This window comes from Abrus precatorius, unplaced genomic scaffold (genome assembly GCF_003935025.1).
Source record: "Abrus precatorius isolate BTA unplaced genomic scaffold, Abrus_2018 Scaffold8, whole genome shotgun sequence".
Taxonomy (NCBI): Eukaryota; Viridiplantae; Streptophyta; class Magnoliopsida; order Fabales; family Fabaceae; genus Abrus; species Abrus precatorius.
The window spans coordinates 34,952,955-34,972,382 of record NW_020874428.1 but is presented as its reverse complement, the minus strand read 5'-3'; the positions used below and the strand labels follow the sequence as shown (position 1 = coordinate 34,972,382).

At 36.8% G+C, this 19,428-nt stretch overlaps 2 protein-coding genes across 4 annotated transcripts; one reads left to right on the top strand and one right to left on the bottom strand.

Moving 5' to 3' along the window:
• Positions 1-514: 514 nt before the first annotated feature.
• LOC113846428 (WD repeat-containing protein 11) lies at positions 515-15,997 on the top strand. Of its 3 annotated transcripts, none has more exons than XM_027474678.1 (21): positions 515-1,655; positions 2,715-3,035; positions 3,112-3,211; positions 3,432-3,519; positions 3,633-3,814; positions 4,026-4,162; positions 5,052-5,118; positions 6,601-6,733; positions 6,842-6,956; positions 7,230-7,305; positions 7,414-7,596; positions 7,902-8,062; positions 8,640-8,745; positions 9,301-9,505; positions 9,604-9,887; positions 10,015-10,136; positions 12,580-12,724; positions 12,838-12,930; positions 14,493-14,566; positions 15,066-15,119; positions 15,191-15,997. In XM_027474678.1, the coding sequence occupies exons 1-21, from the start codon at positions 664-666 to the stop codon at positions 15,495-15,497; spliced, it is 3,945 nt and encodes a 1,314-aa protein (XP_027330479.1). In that variant the 5' UTR covers positions 515-663; the 3' UTR covers positions 15,498-15,997. The 3 variants fall into 3 exon arrangements, with proteins under 3 accessions (XP_027330479.1, XP_027330478.1, XP_027330480.1); XM_027474677.1 differs by having other exon boundaries at positions 6,839-6,956; XM_027474679.1 differs by having other exon boundaries at positions 9,604-9,895; positions 10,017-10,136; positions 15,191-15,860.
• Positions 15,998-16,508: 511 nt separating this feature from the next.
• Positions 16,509-19,428, bottom strand: LOC113847362 (putative clathrin assembly protein At2g25430). Its single transcript, XM_027476419.1, has one exon. It carries the CDS (start codon positions 19,167-19,169, stop codon positions 17,361-17,363), a length of 1,809 nt encoding a protein of 602 aa, XP_027332220.1. The 5' UTR covers positions 19,170-19,428; the 3' UTR covers positions 16,509-17,360.

Sequence of the window (19,428 nt, the reverse complement as noted above, 5' to 3'; positions counted from 1 at the left end):
TTATTGTTAATTTACACAGACTTGCAATATGTACATACTTTAAATAAAAGACATATAAAATAAATGTCACATTTTAATTTTCATTTAGTTATTTTATATATTATTAATATGTTATTATTATATTTTTACTAAACATCAAATAAAAATTAAGGTGAAAATTTTAATTTTGATAATTAAAAAATTCAGTAAAAGCAATTAAACTAAAAAAATAGCTTTTAAAAAAGGATATTTGTGAATTAAAATAAATTTAAAAATAATTTATATACAGATTAAATACAATAATTATGTAATCAATCTAAAAGCTGTACAGTTTAATCTAAATTGTATCATTAAGAGAAATGTTTTATTTTTTATCATTTGGAAGAGATATGTTAGGTATTTTATTTTTATATATAAGATAAAGCAATTATATATAATATTAATAAAATTGAGTTGTTTAATCAACGAAAAATAATAACGTATTAGAAGAAATGTAATGTGATGGAAGGAAATGCATAGACTCAAAAACATATTCATTTGCAGGAGCCAACCCAACGGACGTCAAAGGCAAAGCGCTTGTCCGAGCTACACTGGAGACTAGTAGGTAAGGTGCGTAATCCTCACCCCCATTCCCCAGGATCGAAATCGGAGTGAAGTGAAGTGAACTGAACCGAACGGTGGACGATGCTGGCAAGTCCGAGAGCACAAACACCGACATCACAACAACCACAGGAGTCATGGGAATCAATGCTCCCAGGCCCACCCAGTCGCAACAACTTTGGATCCGCAGATCTGAGCCCTCACGGCCTCATGGCATTCCCTTCAGGCAGTTCCATCTCCATCGTCGACACGCGCTCCATGCAATTACTCACCTCATTCCCCATCCCTCCGCCACCGTCCTCCGCCGCACCCTTCGTCACCACCCTCCGTTGGTCCCCTCTTCCCCTCAGCCGCCACCTCCTTTCCTCCGAACCCTCCTCCTCTCACCTCCTCCTCGCCGCCGGCGATCGCCAAGGCCGCATTGCGCTCCTCGATTTCCGCCTCAAGAACGCGCTCCTCTGGTTCGATACCGACTCCAAACAAGGCATTCAGGACCTCTGTTGGGTCCAGGCCCGGCCCGATTCATATCTTCTCGCCGCTATTAACGGACCTTCCACTCTTTCCCTCTACAACGCTTCCACCGGACGCTGCGTTTGGAAGTACGACGCTTCACCTGAATACTTCTCCTGCATTCGCCGCGATCCCTTCGATTCGCGCCGCATCTGCGCCATCGGCCTCAAGGGATTTCTCTTGTCAATCGTGCTTCTCGGCGATTCTGAGGACAGCGTCGTCATCAAAGAGCATCAGATTCGGACCGATTCTAGCGAGTTGCTTAAGCTCGAGAGAGATGCTGCTAGTGCATCGTCGACGGCGACTTCGGCGGCTCCGTCGCCTGCGTCCGCGACGTTTCCTCTTTATGCCGCGAGGTTCGCCTTTTCCCAGCAGTGGCGGCACATTTTGTTCGTCACGTTTCCGAGGGAATTGATTGTGTTTGACTTGCAGTATGAGACGGTGGTTTTTTCTTCAGCGTTGCCTCGTGGTTGCGGCAAGTTTCTTGACGTGTTGCCTGATCCGAATAACGAGTGGATCTACTGTGCTCATCTTGATGGCAAACTCAGTGCCTGGAGGAGGAAACCGTAAGCTTTTATCATATTTGATTATATGTATATATATTCGGATAGTCGGATACTTTTCCTCTCAAGTTAGATGAGTATATATGCAAGTACACGCAAATATAGTGTATAGCATAGTTTTAGATGGGTATACATTGGTCATATACTTAGATATAAAATAGCGGAAGCTTTCGTTATATATTGAGCTTGTTATTGCAGTATTTATTGGTCAAATTTTAATTGTTGCAAGTGTCAAACATGCTTCAATGCCATGTATTTGAGAAACGATGAAGACGTTGGCATTTGGTGAGTCTGTGAGACTTTCCTTGTTTGAAGCTGTTCCCCCTGTAGGCTTGAACTGAATCACTTTTAAGTGAGGTGGTCAAATGATTAAGGGATAAGATGGTGATGATGGCTTCCTTTATTGTCATAGGAAATGAATAAGAAAATATAGTTCTATATTTTTCTGCTTGTAATTTGCTGTCTATAAGTTTTCCTTTAGGTATTAGTCATCAATGCTTGCAACCGTTTATAATCAAATTTGATTTATCATTTAAATGTGTATTTTCCTTTTGAGACGTTTCTGTAACCATATTGGGTTTGTTCACATTTTATCTGAAGAAGTCTGTGCTCTACAACTTTATAGTCACTAGAGTTTAAAACAATTATTTTATAACACAACTTTTATTTTCTTCGAAGCTATTTTAGTTTCTGAGATTTGCACAAAAACATTTTTTTTTTTGCCTTTTTTAAGAAAAAACTTACATACTTACCTCATTTTTTTTAAACATATGTTTTAATTTTAAAAGTGCTTTTCTTAAAAAAAAAAAGCACAAACAAATAGGCTCTTAATGTCATTTGATTTTACATTTCAAGTACACTTTTGAACCATTGGTGTGTGTAAAATATTCAAATCCCCAAAATATCTTTGCATTCATTTCAGTAGATGCTACTTACATTTGTCGTCTCTTGCTCTTTTCCTCTCCTTCATTTGTAGATATTAAGGGTCTTGTGACCCTTACTGATTTACTTGCATGAATTTTCCTGTAACTAAGATTTACGCTTATCTGCATGTGATCACAGTGGGGAACAGGTACACATTATGTGTGCATTGGAAGAGTTAATGCCATCAATTGGTACCTCTGTCCCTTCTCCTTCAATACTTTCTGCCCTTTTATGCCAATCAGATTCCACACTTCAGAGAATTGGCAAAAATTATTCTGATCTACCTAGTTCTCCTTACCTTCGCGAGGATTTTGAGGATTTTGATAATCCTTTTGATTTTTGTGACGAGTCTAATACTGTTTCTAAGATCCATTTGATCTCCATTTCTGATGATGGAAAAATTTGGAACTGGCTCATGACTGCTGAAGGGCATGCAGAATCTCAAAAGGATGATAAGAGGTTAGGTTTGATCAATAATGACCATATAGTATCATTTCCTGGGGACAACTCTTAACACTTTAATATCTTCTGCTAGTGGACGGGATTTAAATGTAGGCAGGCAACAAGAGAGGTTCAATGATAGTAGAAGCCGGCTGCAGAGCTCAATCTTCGACCAGGAGGAAATTTTAATGAAGGTTAGTCTGTACTTAAAAACTTGCTTTGCTTTGTAACCTGAAGTTGATTTTAATTACTGCTTGTAGTACATGGTCTTAATATTTCATTTGGTTGACTTTTCTTTGCTGAAAAACTGCATCCAAAAGCTAGGTAGCACCTATTTGGATTTCCTTTGTTGGTTTCAAAATTTTGATGCTGTCTAATATCTGCAAATGGCTTTGCCCTTTATTTCTAATGCAGATTAGCTTAGTTGGACAGCTTCAGCTTCTTTCTTCAACAGTGACTATGCTGGCAGTACCAACCCCTTCTCTAACAGCCACTCTGGCCCGTAAGTTTATCTTCCCACCAACTTAATATTTGATCAAATATAGTATTACTCTTTTATAGAGGTTATGTGTACCAAACTTTCTGTGTTTATTAATGAAGTAACATTACGTGAAGGTGGTGGAAATTGTCCAGCAGCAGCTGTTCCCCTGGTTGCTTTGGGAACACAGAGTGGGACAATAGATGTTGTTGATGTTTCTGCCAATGCTGTTGCATCAAGTTTATCTGTACATAATGGTGTTGTTAGGGGACTACGATGGCTAGGAAATTCCAGATTGGTTTCATTTTCTTATACTCAGGTATATAATTTCATACATATGTTTAGACAGATTTTTCTTCATGTTATTTCCCTGCTGCAGTTTTTTTTGTAACTATTGTGTCTTATCTCTTTGCAATTTAAGCTTTGTGGTTCAAGCATGTTACCTAACACCTACTTCATTATAATTTCATACTTCTTTAAAACATTTATATGTCATTGTTCGGTTGTTATTTATATGCTTTTGGACTCAGGCTAATGAAAAATCCGGAGGATATATTAACAAGCTAGTTGTGACCTGCCTTCGGAGTGGCCTAAACAAGATGTTCCGAGTTATGCAAAAACCAGAACGTGCGCCAATAAGAGCATTGAGAACATCTTCGTCAGGAAGGTGAATCTCAAAGCTAAACTTTTTCAATTATCATTTAATTCATTATTTAATTTCTGAACATTCTCTTGGTTGTGCATTTTCCTATTTCTCTTTCTATACTGTGGAGATATGCTTAGTCATATCAACAATTTTGTACTGGCAAGATGGACTTTAGCGACTTAATGAATGCTATAGTTTATATGGAATTGTACTTTAGTTGAGTTATATATGCTCCCTGTATCCTACCTTGGGGATCTTAGTGGATGTTTATATTTGCTTGGCTGTTTATGCATAAGGGGGTCCTGTAGAATGTTCTAATCCTTGTAGATAATGGGAGCGTTGAAACTAAACTTATTTTTGTTGGTGCTAAGGATTGACATTTTTATTGGCATTTCTCACCACTCCGAGTGCTTAAAAAAATTGAAAAAGAAAAAAATCATTGCTTCATTTATATCCTTTTTGTTTTTCACATCCACCACTCTGATAGCTAAAACCTAAGTTGCATAGATTGACTATGGTCCAAATATTCTAAAACTTAATAATTGATAGCAATGGAAACAAGCTTTTTTTTCGCCCTTTTGTGAAGAGGCAGAGAGGGAAGGGGTTCTGTGGCAAAATAATCCTTCCAATTTTGGTCAAACTCTGGTGCTAAATATTTAAATTTCCTATCAATGGAAACTTAATAATTGATAGCAATGGAAACAAGCTTTTTTTTCGCCCTTTTGTGAAGAGGCAGAGAGGGAAGGGGTTCTGTGGCAAAATAATCCTTCCAATTTTGGTCAAACTCTGGTGCTAAATATTTAAATTTCCTATCATGTCCTGGTCTAGTAGAGCTGTTTGCTTTACTTTCACTCTAGAGATTTGTGATTACATGATGTTTTTTAGTAGTCTGATATCCACAATATTTCAGGTATCTTCTAATTTTGTTTCGTGATGCACCTGTAGAAGTTTGGGCAATGACTAAAAATCCCATCATGGTAAGTTTGCTTCTGTTTGACGATGTGGTTACTGGCATAATTATATATAGTCTTGAGTGAAATTACTCTTGTAGGCTCTGGATGATACTTTAATATTCTTGTGGACTTGTAATTTTGAAATGGATTCTTTGGAGTATTTTACTTACTCCACGTGTAATTTTTTTTGGTTTCTTTATTTTGTGGAAATTAGAGAGGATTTACAATGTATAAAATATGGATATTATATTAGAATTGTTATGATATGGGGTAATATATTGTAATTATCTAAAGTTTAGTACCTTGGTGTTGAATAGTTTTTTTGCAATTTATGGTGCAGTGTGTCCTATTTAATGGATGCTTCTGTATTCTAACGATTAATGACTCCAACTTTAGTTAAAATTGCTTACAAATTTCTGTTCTTCCTCCTCAGTCCACCAGTTCCCCTTTTTTCCTCTCTTCGACCCTGTCTTTGTTTCCCTCAATTTCTCCTTCGCTTTCTGAGTTTCCCTTGACTGTCCTATGGCATCTGTTTAGTATGGCCTTTTATAGCCATTTTTTAAATATATACAAATAATTTATTAAGAAATAAAAGGAGAGATAAAAAAGCAAGTTAATAGGAAATTGTCAAAAACCATACCAACAAAGAAAATGGAAAAAAAAAAAGAACACAGAACATGCAACACAGCTTGTTGATCTCTCTGATTCAATAGCAAGGTATGAGACTTGAGAGCTACATTGGGCTAACTTTTGTAACGTGATTCTTCAAAAGTTTTTATCAATTAGTATCAAAACCTTCTACCATGTCTCTTAGCTGCAAACTAGCAGCACCGATAGTGATGCTGACATTGAAGTGTCCACCTAAGACTAGTCAAAGGGGCTAGTGCACAGCTAAGCCGTGTGGTTGTCAGGATTACGGAGTGTGGTGGGATGTTAGGATTCAATTGCAAGGAGTGGGACTTGAGTCCGATATTGGAAGTGTGAGATTCTACTGTGCAGTTTATGAGACTTTGGGCGCTCTAATTACAACGGCTAGTTTTTGTTATGTGGTTCTCCTATGGTTCGTATCAATCCACACAAAAGATACACCCCTTTAAAAACCTTTAGCAAAACTCCACAAAGAGGCTAAGTGAACTACTCAGTCCCAATTGAATTCAAGAGGCAACAATTGACCAATAAAAATTGTAGCATTTCTTTCTAGCTACATGCACCAAACAATCTGCAAATTGAGAACAGTGCCAAAGCCTGTTAGCTAATATTTCCCTTTTGCTCCAAATATTTCCTTCATGATTGCAAGTAGGACTCGGTTTACAGTAGCTAATTTCCTGTATGCACGATTTAATTCTGAACTTCACCTCTTTTTGAATTTTGAAGCCCCACATTTTAGATTGTTTCTTTTTTAAATTAGGAAGGTCAATTCTGATTTCGTGGTATGTTGTTGTGTATTTTGGTTGACACTAAATGTTATTTATCTGGATATTAATGATGCTTGCTATCTCCGTGTAGCTTAGATCATTAGCTCTTCCATTTACGGTGTTGGAATGGACTCTTCCAACAGTTCCACGTCCTTCTAAAGATCAGACATCAGGGGCATCAGATGAAGCATCTAAACCATCAAAGACTTCCTCCTTAGATTCAAGTGAGTTGTTTGCTTGAAGTGCTTAGCTGCTAGTGTAGAATTAATGGTTCCTTCCCTTTTGCGTAAAATAAAAAATAGCTTATGGATTATGTTAATTTCCCTTAGCAGAGGGTTCAAGCACAGAGGGATCCCATGATGACACGTCTGAAAGTTTTGCATTTGCTCTGGTGAATGGGGCACTTGGAGTTTTTGAAGTACACGGTCGAAGAATTCGAGATTTCAGGTGTCAACTGTTTTCTGTAGAAGAACGGCTTATTACTGCCGATGTGTTATTTTTCATGATATATGGACTGTTGAATTTGTATTGATCATTATTTAATCCTTGCAAAGGATGTACAATTTATCTTTTCTTGTCACTGTTTTTCTGCAGTTATTAATGGCTGATCTCTGATCTAATAGTTATGTATTAATTTGTTTGCTTTTGTTACACTCTACATCTTTCCTGCTGGTCTTCCTGTATGATTGCTTTATCTGATTACTTTAACATTGTCCACAGACCAAAATGGCCTTCTTCATCATTTGTATCATCGGATGGATTGATTACTGCAATGGCCTACCGCTTGCCTCATGTGGTAATCATCATCACTTAAGAATCAGTTCAATATATATATGTGTGTGTGTGTATAAAATCTTAATTTGCTCTAAATTGAATGATGATTTCGACCAAATTAGTTTTTCAGGTCATGGGAGACAGAATGGGAAACATAAGATGGTGGGATGTGACAACTGGACATTCTTCCTCATTCAACACTCACAGAGAAGGAATCCGGCGGATCAAATTCTCACCTTTTGTACCAGGGGACCATAGCCGTGGACGTATTGCTGTTCTGTTTTATGATAACACTTTTTCTGTATTTGATTTGGTAAGATAGGAATTCACTTTTTCTGGATCATGGGTGTAGTTTAATTGTTATTTCATTTCATACTTTGCATTAATAGTTGTACTGCTAAGCATTTTTAATTCATATCTAACTTTGGCTTTTACTGGGGATTGAAGCCTAAGAAACTGAATATTATTATATAAACAAATAAGTTTGCCACTTCTGATATTTCATAGATCTTCTTTAGCCATGATGCAGAAAAAGAGAGGGACAGAAAAATTGTCCTTTTCAAAATGCTGAGACACCTCTTGTAATTGTTTAATCATACATCTCAACATATTTTGCAGGACTCACCAGACCCCTTAGCCAATTCACTTTTGCAACCTCAATTTCCTGGAACACTTGTATTGGAACTTGATTGGTTGCCCTTGCGAACTGATAAAAATGATCCATTAGTACTGTGCATTGCTGGAGCAGATGGTAGCTTTCGCCTTGTTGAAACTAACGTGTAAGTGCCATGAATCACTCTTAGGAGTCAGGAAAGATTAGCTCATCTGTATTATTATCAGGATATGATTGTTGTTTTAGAAGATGTTATAATGACTTGAACTAGAATGGATGGTGGGATAGGTTTTTTACAATTACGAAAACATTGATCATGATGTTGAAATGTTTCGATCAAAAGTAGGCTTTGCACAAATGACATGTGATGTCACTCAATTGTTGCATTTAAGCTTCTTTCTGCTACTGCCATGCATATTGAAGTCACAAAAGGGAGTGGGGGAGTTAGGGAAGGAAAAGTTTTTGCACATGAAGCTGAAAGGTGAAAGAAATTAGAAATTTTGAACTGTGTGTGTAGAAAGATAGATGGACTGTGTTCATGTGGAATTATTTTTTTCAGCTCATTGTGGAATTATTTAGTTCATTATGTTTCCAATTTTTAGGGTTTTAGCTTGCTCTTCAAGGTGGATGAGTCACCAAGTGATTGTAATCTAGATGGTTCACAACAAACAATAGCTGTCACAGTTTTAGGGATTTCTTTAGTGGACTGACATTGTGAATGGTGTGCTTTTCTTTTCATGCAGAAATGATAAACGATTTGGTTATTCACCCCTGATCAGAAATACAAAGGAAAGGTTCCGATCAATGCCTATATGTTGTCCCATATTACTTCCTTCACCACATGCCCTGGTAGTGTGCCAACGTTAACTTCACTGATTTTACTGAACTAGCTAAATTTACATTTTCTTGTTGTTATTTACTACCAAGGTATATTGTCAGCTCTCACAGTGAATGTCTGCATTTTATAGATAACAGCACATAGTTAGCAACAGATTTTCATGTGCAATAATGGATAGAAGAAGTAACATGAAAACTTTAAGTAATGAAACAGAAATGATTTCATGGAGTATTAATCATTTTAAATTTCTCTTGGTATCAGGATATCTGTTTTTAGTTAATCTCAGACAATCTCTTTCTTACTTGGAACAAAATTGAATATTTCCCTTTCCTTTGTTATGAATGACAAGTCAGTTTCAGTCTCCATTCTTTAGTTAGTTGACCATAATTCATGTTTACCCTAGCCTAGGTCTGTATAATTCATCCAAATTGGGTTTTTCTTTCTCTTTTCCTTTCTTGAAATACTTGTACGGATTTAACTTGTTCTCATAAATTATTTATGGTCATCAGCTCATTGTCATTTATTTATTATAGTGCTTCATTGAATATGTACTAATGTTGCTACAGGCATTGCGCATGATTTTGCAATTGGGTGTTAAACCTTCTTGGTTTAATACTTGTAGTACGACCATAAAAAAGAGACCTCACTTAATTCCAGGAACTCCTTCATCTACAGGGGATCTTCGTACATACATGATCAACATACCACCTCTTGGTGACTCGGTGGTGCCGGAGATGCTTTTAAAAGTATTGGAACCGTATAGAAAAGAAGGTTTATGTCCTATACCAAGTTTCAATAATGAAAATTCTTGCATTTCAGGTTTTATAGTTTTGGTGTTAAAAACACTACCAATATGTCCATTTCTTAAGGTTGCATGCTTGACGATGAGAGAGCAAAGTTGTATGCTAGTATTGTGGATAAGGGTTGTGCTGCAAGGTTTGCTTTTGCTGCTACAATATTTGGTGAATCCTCAGAAGCCCTGTTTTGGCTACAGCTGCCTCAGGCACTTAAACATTTGATGAACAAGTTATTGAGAAAGCCTCCACCAAAAGGGCCCACAGCAGATTCTATCTCGGAGGTTGATGAAACATCTCTACTGTCTAGGATATCATCAAAGGGAAAACCAACACAAGAAATGGGGAGAGATGAATTGGTAAGATGGTTTTTATTTTCCTTTGAGGTTCTATCTCTTCTTGTGTCCCTCAGTCCAGTCGTTTGAAGAGTTGCTGTTGACATGAGTGTCAATATCATCTGAATGACTTTAGCTTTTGGGTTATCAGAGTCAAGGTCAACTTAGGTTGATGGCTTTTGACCATGAAGAATTATGGAAAAGTGCTAGTGAGCGTATTTCTTGGCATGAAAAATTAGAAGGTGAAGAGGCTATACAGAAACGAGTACATGAGTAAGTAAATTTATCATTTTGTTGGGAGTATATGGCTTAGTTTGTCTTCTTAAGGTCCAGAGGTATTGAGCTTAATGCCTTCCAGTTAAACTCCATACTTGTAGTCCAAATCCATCATTTTTTTGGTGTTTCTCTATTTGAAATTATAATATGCAAGACATTGTAATTGTAATATCCTTATTTTATTTAAAACAATAAGAAAATAATTCTGTAGTAAAGGAGAAAAAATTTAATTAATTACTTTTGCTAGCAAAATGTAACACGTGGAATTATAAAATATTTCGTTTATTTTACTCAAACTTATAAAGATTTAAATGACAAAGTAGTGGGAATTAAACCAATTAAAAGAAAACTTGAAATAACATTAATATATATTGTTATAATGAGTTGCAACAGGTTGATATTAGTAAAATATACATTAAAATACATTAGGACTCATCTATATTTACAAAATACAAAATATGATAAGTCCTAATGAGCAGTCTATCTACTAGAAGACCGAAGACGATACTAGTCATCTCCAAACTATCCTTCAATCTCTGCTATCTCCTCTGAGGATAGTCCTCATCCTCTCGGCAGTGCAATGATTGGGTCTTCCATGTTGGTCATGACCCAAAAAGGTGTACACGTAGTTCAATGCATTTGGTGGCCTGGTCAAGCCTCTGTATATTCTATAATCATTTTTAAAGTAAATATAATACTCGACCCATCATTACTACATACAATAAAACTATAATGGCATAATCATTGCCATTCCCTAGTTACTGGGTCTATTCTACTAGTAATGAGTAACTCAGATAGGCTAACAAGTTCCTTTGGGTCCGTCATCTATATTTCCTGAAAGGTTATGTAAGGATGAGTCTCTATTTTCATTACTGAGCATGCATTCACAATTAAGTCAATAATACAAATGAAGATAATGCAACAAACCATCATGCCACAAGATCATATTTATATAAAAGCAACAATCATAAATTACTCAGCGTATTGCATTCCCTCTTTATTAACACTTGGAATTCTCATTTCACACTTTTACTGTTCCTAGGATCTTTCGAGGTCTTTGTCAACATAGATATTGCTGGATAGTAGTAGGTATGCGGATGCAACGTGTATTGACTTGGTCCTTTTTACCAAAAGCGTGATTAAGAGTTTAAGTCGGGAAATATGTGTAAGGCTTATGGTGCTCTTATTTTCATTTGTTATGCGCAATTCAAAGAGAACATCTATCATCCTCATTTTTCTAAGATTTTTTAATTGCCTCCATCTTTCATACTCTTGGTGTATATCTGAATTATCCATACTTGTCCTTATCATGTTCTTTTCTCATTTCATTTCTCTTTCCATATTTTTCATCTCATTTTTATATTTCTCATTATGGATCTACTATTTTCATTAGTTATTTTGGCCCAAACTCATTATTTATTATATCTGAAACTCATTATTCGTATACTATCATATTATTCATCCTTTAATTTTTCTATTTTATTCAAGTTCATTACATCATCATTTATCAATCAATCATTGCCTAGTAGTGGTTACCTCCGGACTCAGTTCACAACATATATGCATATATATTCAAAATAAAAGACTATGAACATCATCAAACACCACAAAAACATGCTTCAATCACATATATATTCACAGTCATGCATTATATCACAACATTTTCATGAACACAAATATACTGTATTCTTAGTAACAAGATAGAGCTCTCCTTACTTTAAAGTGAAAGTTTAGTAAAAGATTTTTGAGAGATCTTGCTCAGAAGGTTGTGTTCTTCCTAAATATTATAAGAGATATTATTTAAAAGAGAAAAAACAAGAAAATAACCAAAGTAATGGAGAACTAAGCTTCAAGATCTTACCAAATAGCAAAGAGAGTGACCTTTCAAGCTTGGATTAAAGAAAGATTAAAACTTTTCAAGGATTTTCTGAGAAAAGTAGGAGAGAGGTCAGAGGGAATGAAGAAGTGTTATAACTTGGATTATAATTCAAGTATCTTAACTTAGAAACCTTTATATACCCTTCAACTTGTGACATTTTCGTTACAACGAGTCCTTCTCTCGTTGCAGTGAAAAAATTAAATACAATTTTTCTTTGTTATCTATCATTCTAGTTAAAATGAAAGCTTCTCGCTACAACGAAAGTATTTTCGTTAAAGGGAGAGAGCCTGATTTTGGACGCTCATTTCTTGCTACAGCGAGAAATTTTGCAACTCACACTCTTAAACCTCTCCTAATTTCAAACAACATATATTAACAATTCACACAAAATACAAAAATTAATAAACAACAAAAATAGGAGTGTTACAATAATAAGTTCTCTTGCTCCAAGGAGAAAAGGTGCTGCTGTGACACAAACCACATTGAAATTTCTTTTCTTTTACTACTTTGAGTGGGATTATAACTTCTGTAATTGTAATACTGACATTTTGGTGCTGTCAGGCTTGTTTCAGTTGGAAACCTAGAATTTGCAGTTAGTTTACTGCTGTCTACACCTCCGGAGAGCTCCTACTTCTATGTTAATGCTCTTCGTGCAGTTGCTCTCTCTTCTGCCGTTTCAAGGTCTCTTCATGAACTTGCAGTGAAGGTGAGTTTAAATGTGGTATGCTTGTGTTTAGGCATCAAAATACAAATTCTGGCTAGTATACAAGAATATAGTTCATTTAACCAGTATTTTATAACATCAGATATATTTTTTAGGTTGTTGCAGCCAACATGGTGAGGGCTGACAGGTCACTCTCTGGCACTCATCTTCTATGTGCAGTTGGAAGATATCAAGAAGCATGTTCTCAGGTTAGACTTTGTCATAAAATTGTGTACTCCGTGCTTCCTTAAAATTCAGTATTAAGTGCCAAAAATTATATTATAACAGATGCGCACAAGTTTAAAGGTCTCTTACCTGGTTACAAGTTGTTAATCTTATAAAATTGTGGTTGAAAACCTGGTTGCTTGATGGTCTCTTACGTTGGTGATTATCTAATTCAAATTGTGTCAAGGAGTTTTTCTTTTCCCCATTTAGGTGAGAACTGGATCCACAATTTTCATTTTTTATCTAACAAAGAAACTAAAGGCAAAAACAGTGGCTGCGAAGTTTTTAGTCTTTTTTTCGGAAGTTTCATTTCTGTACAATATAGGATCTACTTAGTACATCGGTCTGAATTTTGTGTCAAATTTGTAAATAATTTTTTTTCCTGCAGTTTTTTTCCCCTGAAGAGAGTTGACTGACTTGACTACATTGTTTTCTTATTATATCAAAATCTCATGAAAATCAACTAGCATTGTTTTTAATATGTCAAATTGCGGCTTTCCAAAGTAGATCACCTTAACGAATGAAATCTGCAGAAAATGGGATCCTAGTGGCTGAAGCTGCTAGGGTCAAACTTGTTAACTTAGGAGTTTATTATTGTATGTCCATAGGAACATGATTTATATTTTTATTGAAAAAACATATTATATCGAAAACAATAATGTCATCCACTGTTTTTCAATAAACAATTTAAATCACTTAAGTGTATTTAATGCTTTCTTAACATGTGCTTATGGACACAATAAAAATCTCCATTTATTAAAAGATGTAATAGGAAGCGTTTTCTTTGTTATGTTCCATCAGCAATTAGGCTACAGTGCTACACAACTGGAGGTAAAGCATCTCCTGTCGTAAATTTTACCATACAAATTTTTTAACGACTGGAAGCCTGTGTTTAGAGTATAACAGCTGATGTACAATTTTGGGGAATCACTGACCCGATACAAATGATTCCTTGTATTGTGGATTGATATGTCTTAACGTGGTGGATGTTGATGGGCCTGCCTCCCTATCCTACTATTTAGCTTCAAATAGTTTTATTAAAGGCATGTTCAATTCACAAAGGTGAAGGAACACCTATAATATACTCAAAACAAATATTATTGATTCACACAGACATACAGCAAGAAAGTTGCTGTCTGAGTTCGACTACTCCTACAAAGAAGTTCTGTGTCCAAAGTTACAGGATACCACACACATAACCCCCTATAACACCCTAATCCTGTATTAAACTCCATCAATAATTGAGACAAGACATAATTGCCTTAGCACACATTATTCCTATCAAACACACACAATAACTGTTAAAAGGCACAGCTGCCTTTTAATTGCATTCAATCCTTCCTCCGCCTCCTTGAATAAACATTTTGAATAAAAGGTTTCTGAATATGATGATCTAATAGATCAGATCCATCAGGTTTCTGAAAAGTATTTCACAATTAGTTCTCTGAACAATTATTCAGCTTTTACAGGTTTAAAATTAATTAACAGGTTATCAATATAATGTGCTTGATTTTCTTAGAGAAACGCAATGTAATATCTTATGCAGCTACAAGACGCTGGGTGCTGGGCGGATGCTGGAACTTTAGCTGCTTCTCACTTAAGGGGATCAGATTATGCAAGGTTCTTACTCATTCTTGATAATGGGTTCAATATCCTAAGAAAATTTGTTAAGAAATCATTAATTAAAAGGTTTTATTAAAATTACGGTAAAAGTGCATTAATAACACTTTTTATGAAAAAATTGCCATTTTTTATTTCTTAACGAATGCTTTAGGGCGACTATCCCACTGGTTTGCATTAATATGACATTCATTTAATGTCATTCTCACCTGCCATTTGCAACCTAACCTCCAATCCTCTGGCTAAATGAGAAAATAAATAAATTCCAAACTAATATTTTTATGATATTTTGCATTCCAACTGTGCTGTTGTCTAATTTTGTGAAGAATTTGAAATTGATGGCAGGCAAGTTGAAAATTTTATAGAACCGTTTTGGATTTTACATAATTTTTAACTTACTTTCCAGCATAACTGCTGTCTCTGCATTTGTAAAAATATCATTTGAATTGTATGCCATCATGACTAGAAGATCTTCCCTACATTTTGTTATTTCTGGCAGAGTGTTGCAAAGATGGGCTGGACATGTTCTGCACACTGAACATAATATCTGGAGGTACTGCTGCCCTTTCTTTAAATTTTATCTCTACCTAGTCACCCCATTTGATCTCTGATGACCCAATGCAGGGCTCTAATTTTGTATGTTGCCGCTGGTGCACTGCAAGAGGCATTGGCAGCTCTTCGTGAGGCTCAGCTACCTGACACAGCTGCAATGTTTATCCTTGCATGCCGTGAAATCCATTCAGAAACAGTTTCTAACCTAAATATTACTGATGATGAATCGAATTCATCAGTTAAGGATGAGCTACTAAACTTGCGTGCTTTAGATCCAAAGAATGAAGATGTTATTGCAGTTGGTGAGTATTTTGGACAATACCAAAGAAAATTGGTGCATCTATGCATGGATGCGCAGCCATTCTCTGACCAAGTATAGTGCTCGATGAAATGGATTCAAAATTTTCATTTATATTCGTGAAACTGTTGGATTGGTAACTCTCCGCATGAAAAGAAAGTTGTAGGCTGATTGTGGTTCCACTACCACCTGACTCCTGCATTCTTTTCTGTCAATGAATCTGATGCTTTCATTGACTTGCCAAACCCAAAAAGTGTATGATGGAAAGCATTGGAGAAGGGATGGCATGGAGCGTAAGTTTTTTAAAATTTAAAGGTGGCTATACCAGAGTCCGATATGAAACAGTCATTGATTACAATTAAAATGGTTTGCGTGATCTTTTTAAATTTACAATTACATGGGTTAATTAATTAACCCCTTGTAGCTCTTGTATAAAATTTTGTCGACAACAAATTATTGAAGTGTATTTGTATGTTAGTTGATTTATAGGACACTGAAATGGTTGCATCTACATTTAAATGCAACGTGAGAATGTTACTTCAAATGTGTTACTTATAATATTCGATTTTTGAGGGTGTTGGATAAGTTTAAGTGCTGGCCTTGTTTAATTTGGTTTATCTTACCTACGCAGTAATTTGCTTTTAATGTTCTGTTGGCTTGACGGGAGAAAAACGAATAGATTATTCTTGTTATAGTTATGGAGTTCTTTTAAAAGGAACGATAAGATAATAACTTTACATGTGTTTGCTATAGCCAGAACTGAGTTTTAGGTGATTTAACAAAATTATTGTTTTAGTTTAATAATTTTTACCAATTTGAATAATACGAAAGCAGCTTTGAGGTAGCATGGTTGGTATTGATTTAGTTTAAAGATTATGATGTTTTAATCCAAATACAACTACAAAGACTTGCAAGGAAATCGTATACTTTACCGACGTGAGTCCATCCACGAGAGAAAATTAAGGTTCCTAGATTTTGTATGAAAAGATAGAAGATACAGAGGAAAGAAATATAAATAATCGTGTATTTTTTTTATTGGGTTGAAGATAAAAATAAGAAAAAAGTTAACTTTCAAAAAAAAATTTAAAAAAATGTTCTCTTATTATTTTACCTTCAAGTTAAATTTCATTTTTTTTCTCCTCCTGTTTTCTTTTCAATAAAGCCAACAGATAGTTGATTTAGGACTGAATGAATAAAGGCAGATCAAGGCCCTCAAGCCTCGAGGTTCAGATGTGAAGTTGAGCATAATGAAACCGCAGTGTGGTTCCACCAAACAAAATGAAAAAGCAATATAGAATTACCGCGCAATCCGCAGGTGGTGGGCTTACCCGAAGAGAACCAAAGCAGAGCTTGCCCTTGAAAGTCTGCTCCATAAATTAAGGAGCCTCACATAAACAGAGCAAAAAGCTTGTCCTTGCGCTGGATTTATGCGAAGAGGTGGACCCAAATTTATCATGCATGTAGTGGAGCATCTGTCAATGGTGGTGGGGGAGGGGGGGGGGTGACAAGAATTAGGTGGAGCCATTTTATTTTTTTTACATTCACTCTTTGTCTTCAAACCCCGCACGTTGCTAGTGAGAAGGTTTAGTTAGTGATAGTGTGGTATATTATATTATATTATATGGTATATAAAATCATGCTAACTAAATGACAGATAACACTTGATACTAGAAGAGGGCCTGAGTCGTTTCACTATCCGTAAGTTACACGGCAGGCAGAGTGAAGATCGAGATGATATAAGGACTTCATATTTCATATATATTATATATCGTTTATAACTTGGGATGTATGAAACTCTTCAAACATATTTTCAACATTTATACATCCCAAACTCAGACAGCAAAAAAAACCTTAAGAGACTTTGATATTGCTTGGAAGGTCATATGGCCATGAAGAAATTAAGTTTTCACAAAACAAGATCCTCTCTTTGATTGAATTGAGAATTCAATAATAAGGTGTATGGTAATAAGGTCCAGGTTGGCCAATCCCTCCAAACTGTGGCATTCCATAAGGCATCAAAGGTGCATAGTAACCATCTCCACCAGCAACCCTGGCTAAACCCACTTGCCCTTGCATCCCATCTCTCCCATATTGCTGCCACGCCTGTTGCTCCTGCACAAGCAAATGCTGCTTCCTTTCCATGTCTGCTATTTGTACATATGAAGGTGGAGGAACTGAAAGCGATGCTGCAAACGGATCCTGTGACCCCACAACCTGAACTGTCCCATCTGGAGCAGGCAAAGCCAGAACTGGTGTGCCACTCTTACCAAGCCCAGGCAGTGCCACACTGCTAGCACTACCACCACTCAGCTGTGTTGTGCTCACGTGTTGCCTCACAGCCCCTTGATCATACATGCCATTTAGCAATAGTGGATCAAACCCACCTGCCAAATCAGCCTTCTGCTTTGACAAGTTACTAGTACACTCTACCAATGTCAATTCCCAATCTGCTTTACCAGGTTCAGCAGCTGGTGTTTGCCATGCAGATGTAACTTCTGATTCCCCATTTGAAGGAAATGCTTCCCAAGATCCTTCTGTTCTAACTGTTGCTGGCCCGGAGAACAATGCCAATGCTAGCTTGTTCCCTTGCTCATCAGCTGAAATCCCCTCATCTCTTAGATTCACCAAATCATTTGTCTCCTCTTGAGAAGGAGTTGCCTTAAGCTGTGGAACTGAAGGGGGTGGTGGTTGAGGTGTGAAATTCTCAGATGCTGGAAGAGCCTTTACCTCATTCATATCTACCTCTGGCTCTTCCTCTTCCACAGTTTCCTTCACCTCAATCCCACTCTTCTCAGGACTCTTTGGCCTGTTATTCATTTCCTTCAAGAAACCCTCAAGTGTACCCAGAAGCTTATCGGTGATTCTCTGCACTTCAGGGTACTCAGAGGACCTTGCAATTCCCATATCCTTACACCAACCATAGAACCCCACCAACTCATCCATCAACTTGGCAGCACTGACATAAGAATCAAAGGCATCGACACAATGTGCATACTCCATCTCTGTGAACCGATCCAACAACACCCCCAACACATCACATATCTCCACGTATAGCTTGAAACTGTCCTTCACAACTTGGTAAAGCGCAACCAGCACAAGCCTATTATTCTTAGCAACACCACTTGGCCTACACCCCAATACACGGTCAAGAATCCGCAGCAAAAGCTTCAACCTATCCAAAACCCTCTCAGCTCTCATTTCCCTCACAGGGGTAACTTCACTTCTTTTACTTCGATCCTCTCTCTCATCGCCATATTCAACACTACCACCACCTCTCAGCTTCCTCTGATACACCACAAACTCAACCTTCTCATCAAGATACAATGCATAAAGCCTAACAAAACCTGCATGATCCCAGGAACTAGAATGCGCCTCGTCTCTGAAATCAGACATGTTGAGAATCCTCATCCCTCTGCGAGTGGCATGCACAATCTCTTCCTCAAACGCGGGGTGCCCATCAACCAAAAGCCTGTGAACAAGCATGAGTGACTTAACCGCCACAATCCAATCACGGGTCTTCCCAAGCCTCTTCGAAATGGTGACCAAACAAGCATTGATGTAGCCTCTGGAATACGATGTCAAACTCAGAATTTCTCTCATGTACTTGTCATCAGCAGGGACTACTTCATGGCTCGTGGCTTTGACCACCAACACTTCCAGCTCTGGAGCCAAATTTCCTGCAACTTTGGCTATGCTGATGCTGGTTTGGTCCTTCACCACGCCAATCGCCTTGCGGATCGTGCTCGATGCCATGTCAACGATAATGGGTGTGCTTTGCGGAACGAAATTAAGATCAAAATTGAGATCTTTTTGCGAGTGGGGATCGGAGAGAGATAGAATCCGAGAAGGGCATGGAAGATGTGTTGACTTGGATGGTGGGATGAAGAGGGAGTGTTCTGCGTTGTGTTGTTTATGAGAAGTGAATGGCTTAGAATGTTTAAAGTTGTGAGTAATTGTAAGAGAAAAGAGAAGAGGAAGACAAGGCCAAGATTGCGAAAACGCGTAATGAAAG

Bases quoted from the DNA above. Each gene is read 5' to 3' on its own strand.
- LOC113846428 (XM_027474679.1), top strand. From the start codon at position 664: ATGCTGGCAAGTCCGAGAGCACAAACACCGACATCACAACAACCACAG. The intron at 6,957-7,229 runs GTGTCAACTGTT...CATTGTCCACAG, and splicing joins CGAAGAATTCGAGATTTCAG to ACCAAAATGGCCTTCTTCAT. The intron at 7,597-7,901 runs GTAAGATAGGAA...CATATTTTGCAG, and splicing joins CTTTTTCTGTATTTGATTTG to GACTCACCAGACCCCTTAGC.
- LOC113847362 (XM_027476419.1), bottom strand. From the start codon at position 19,169: ATGGCATCGAGCACGATCCGCAAGGCGATTGGCGTGGTGAAGGACCAA.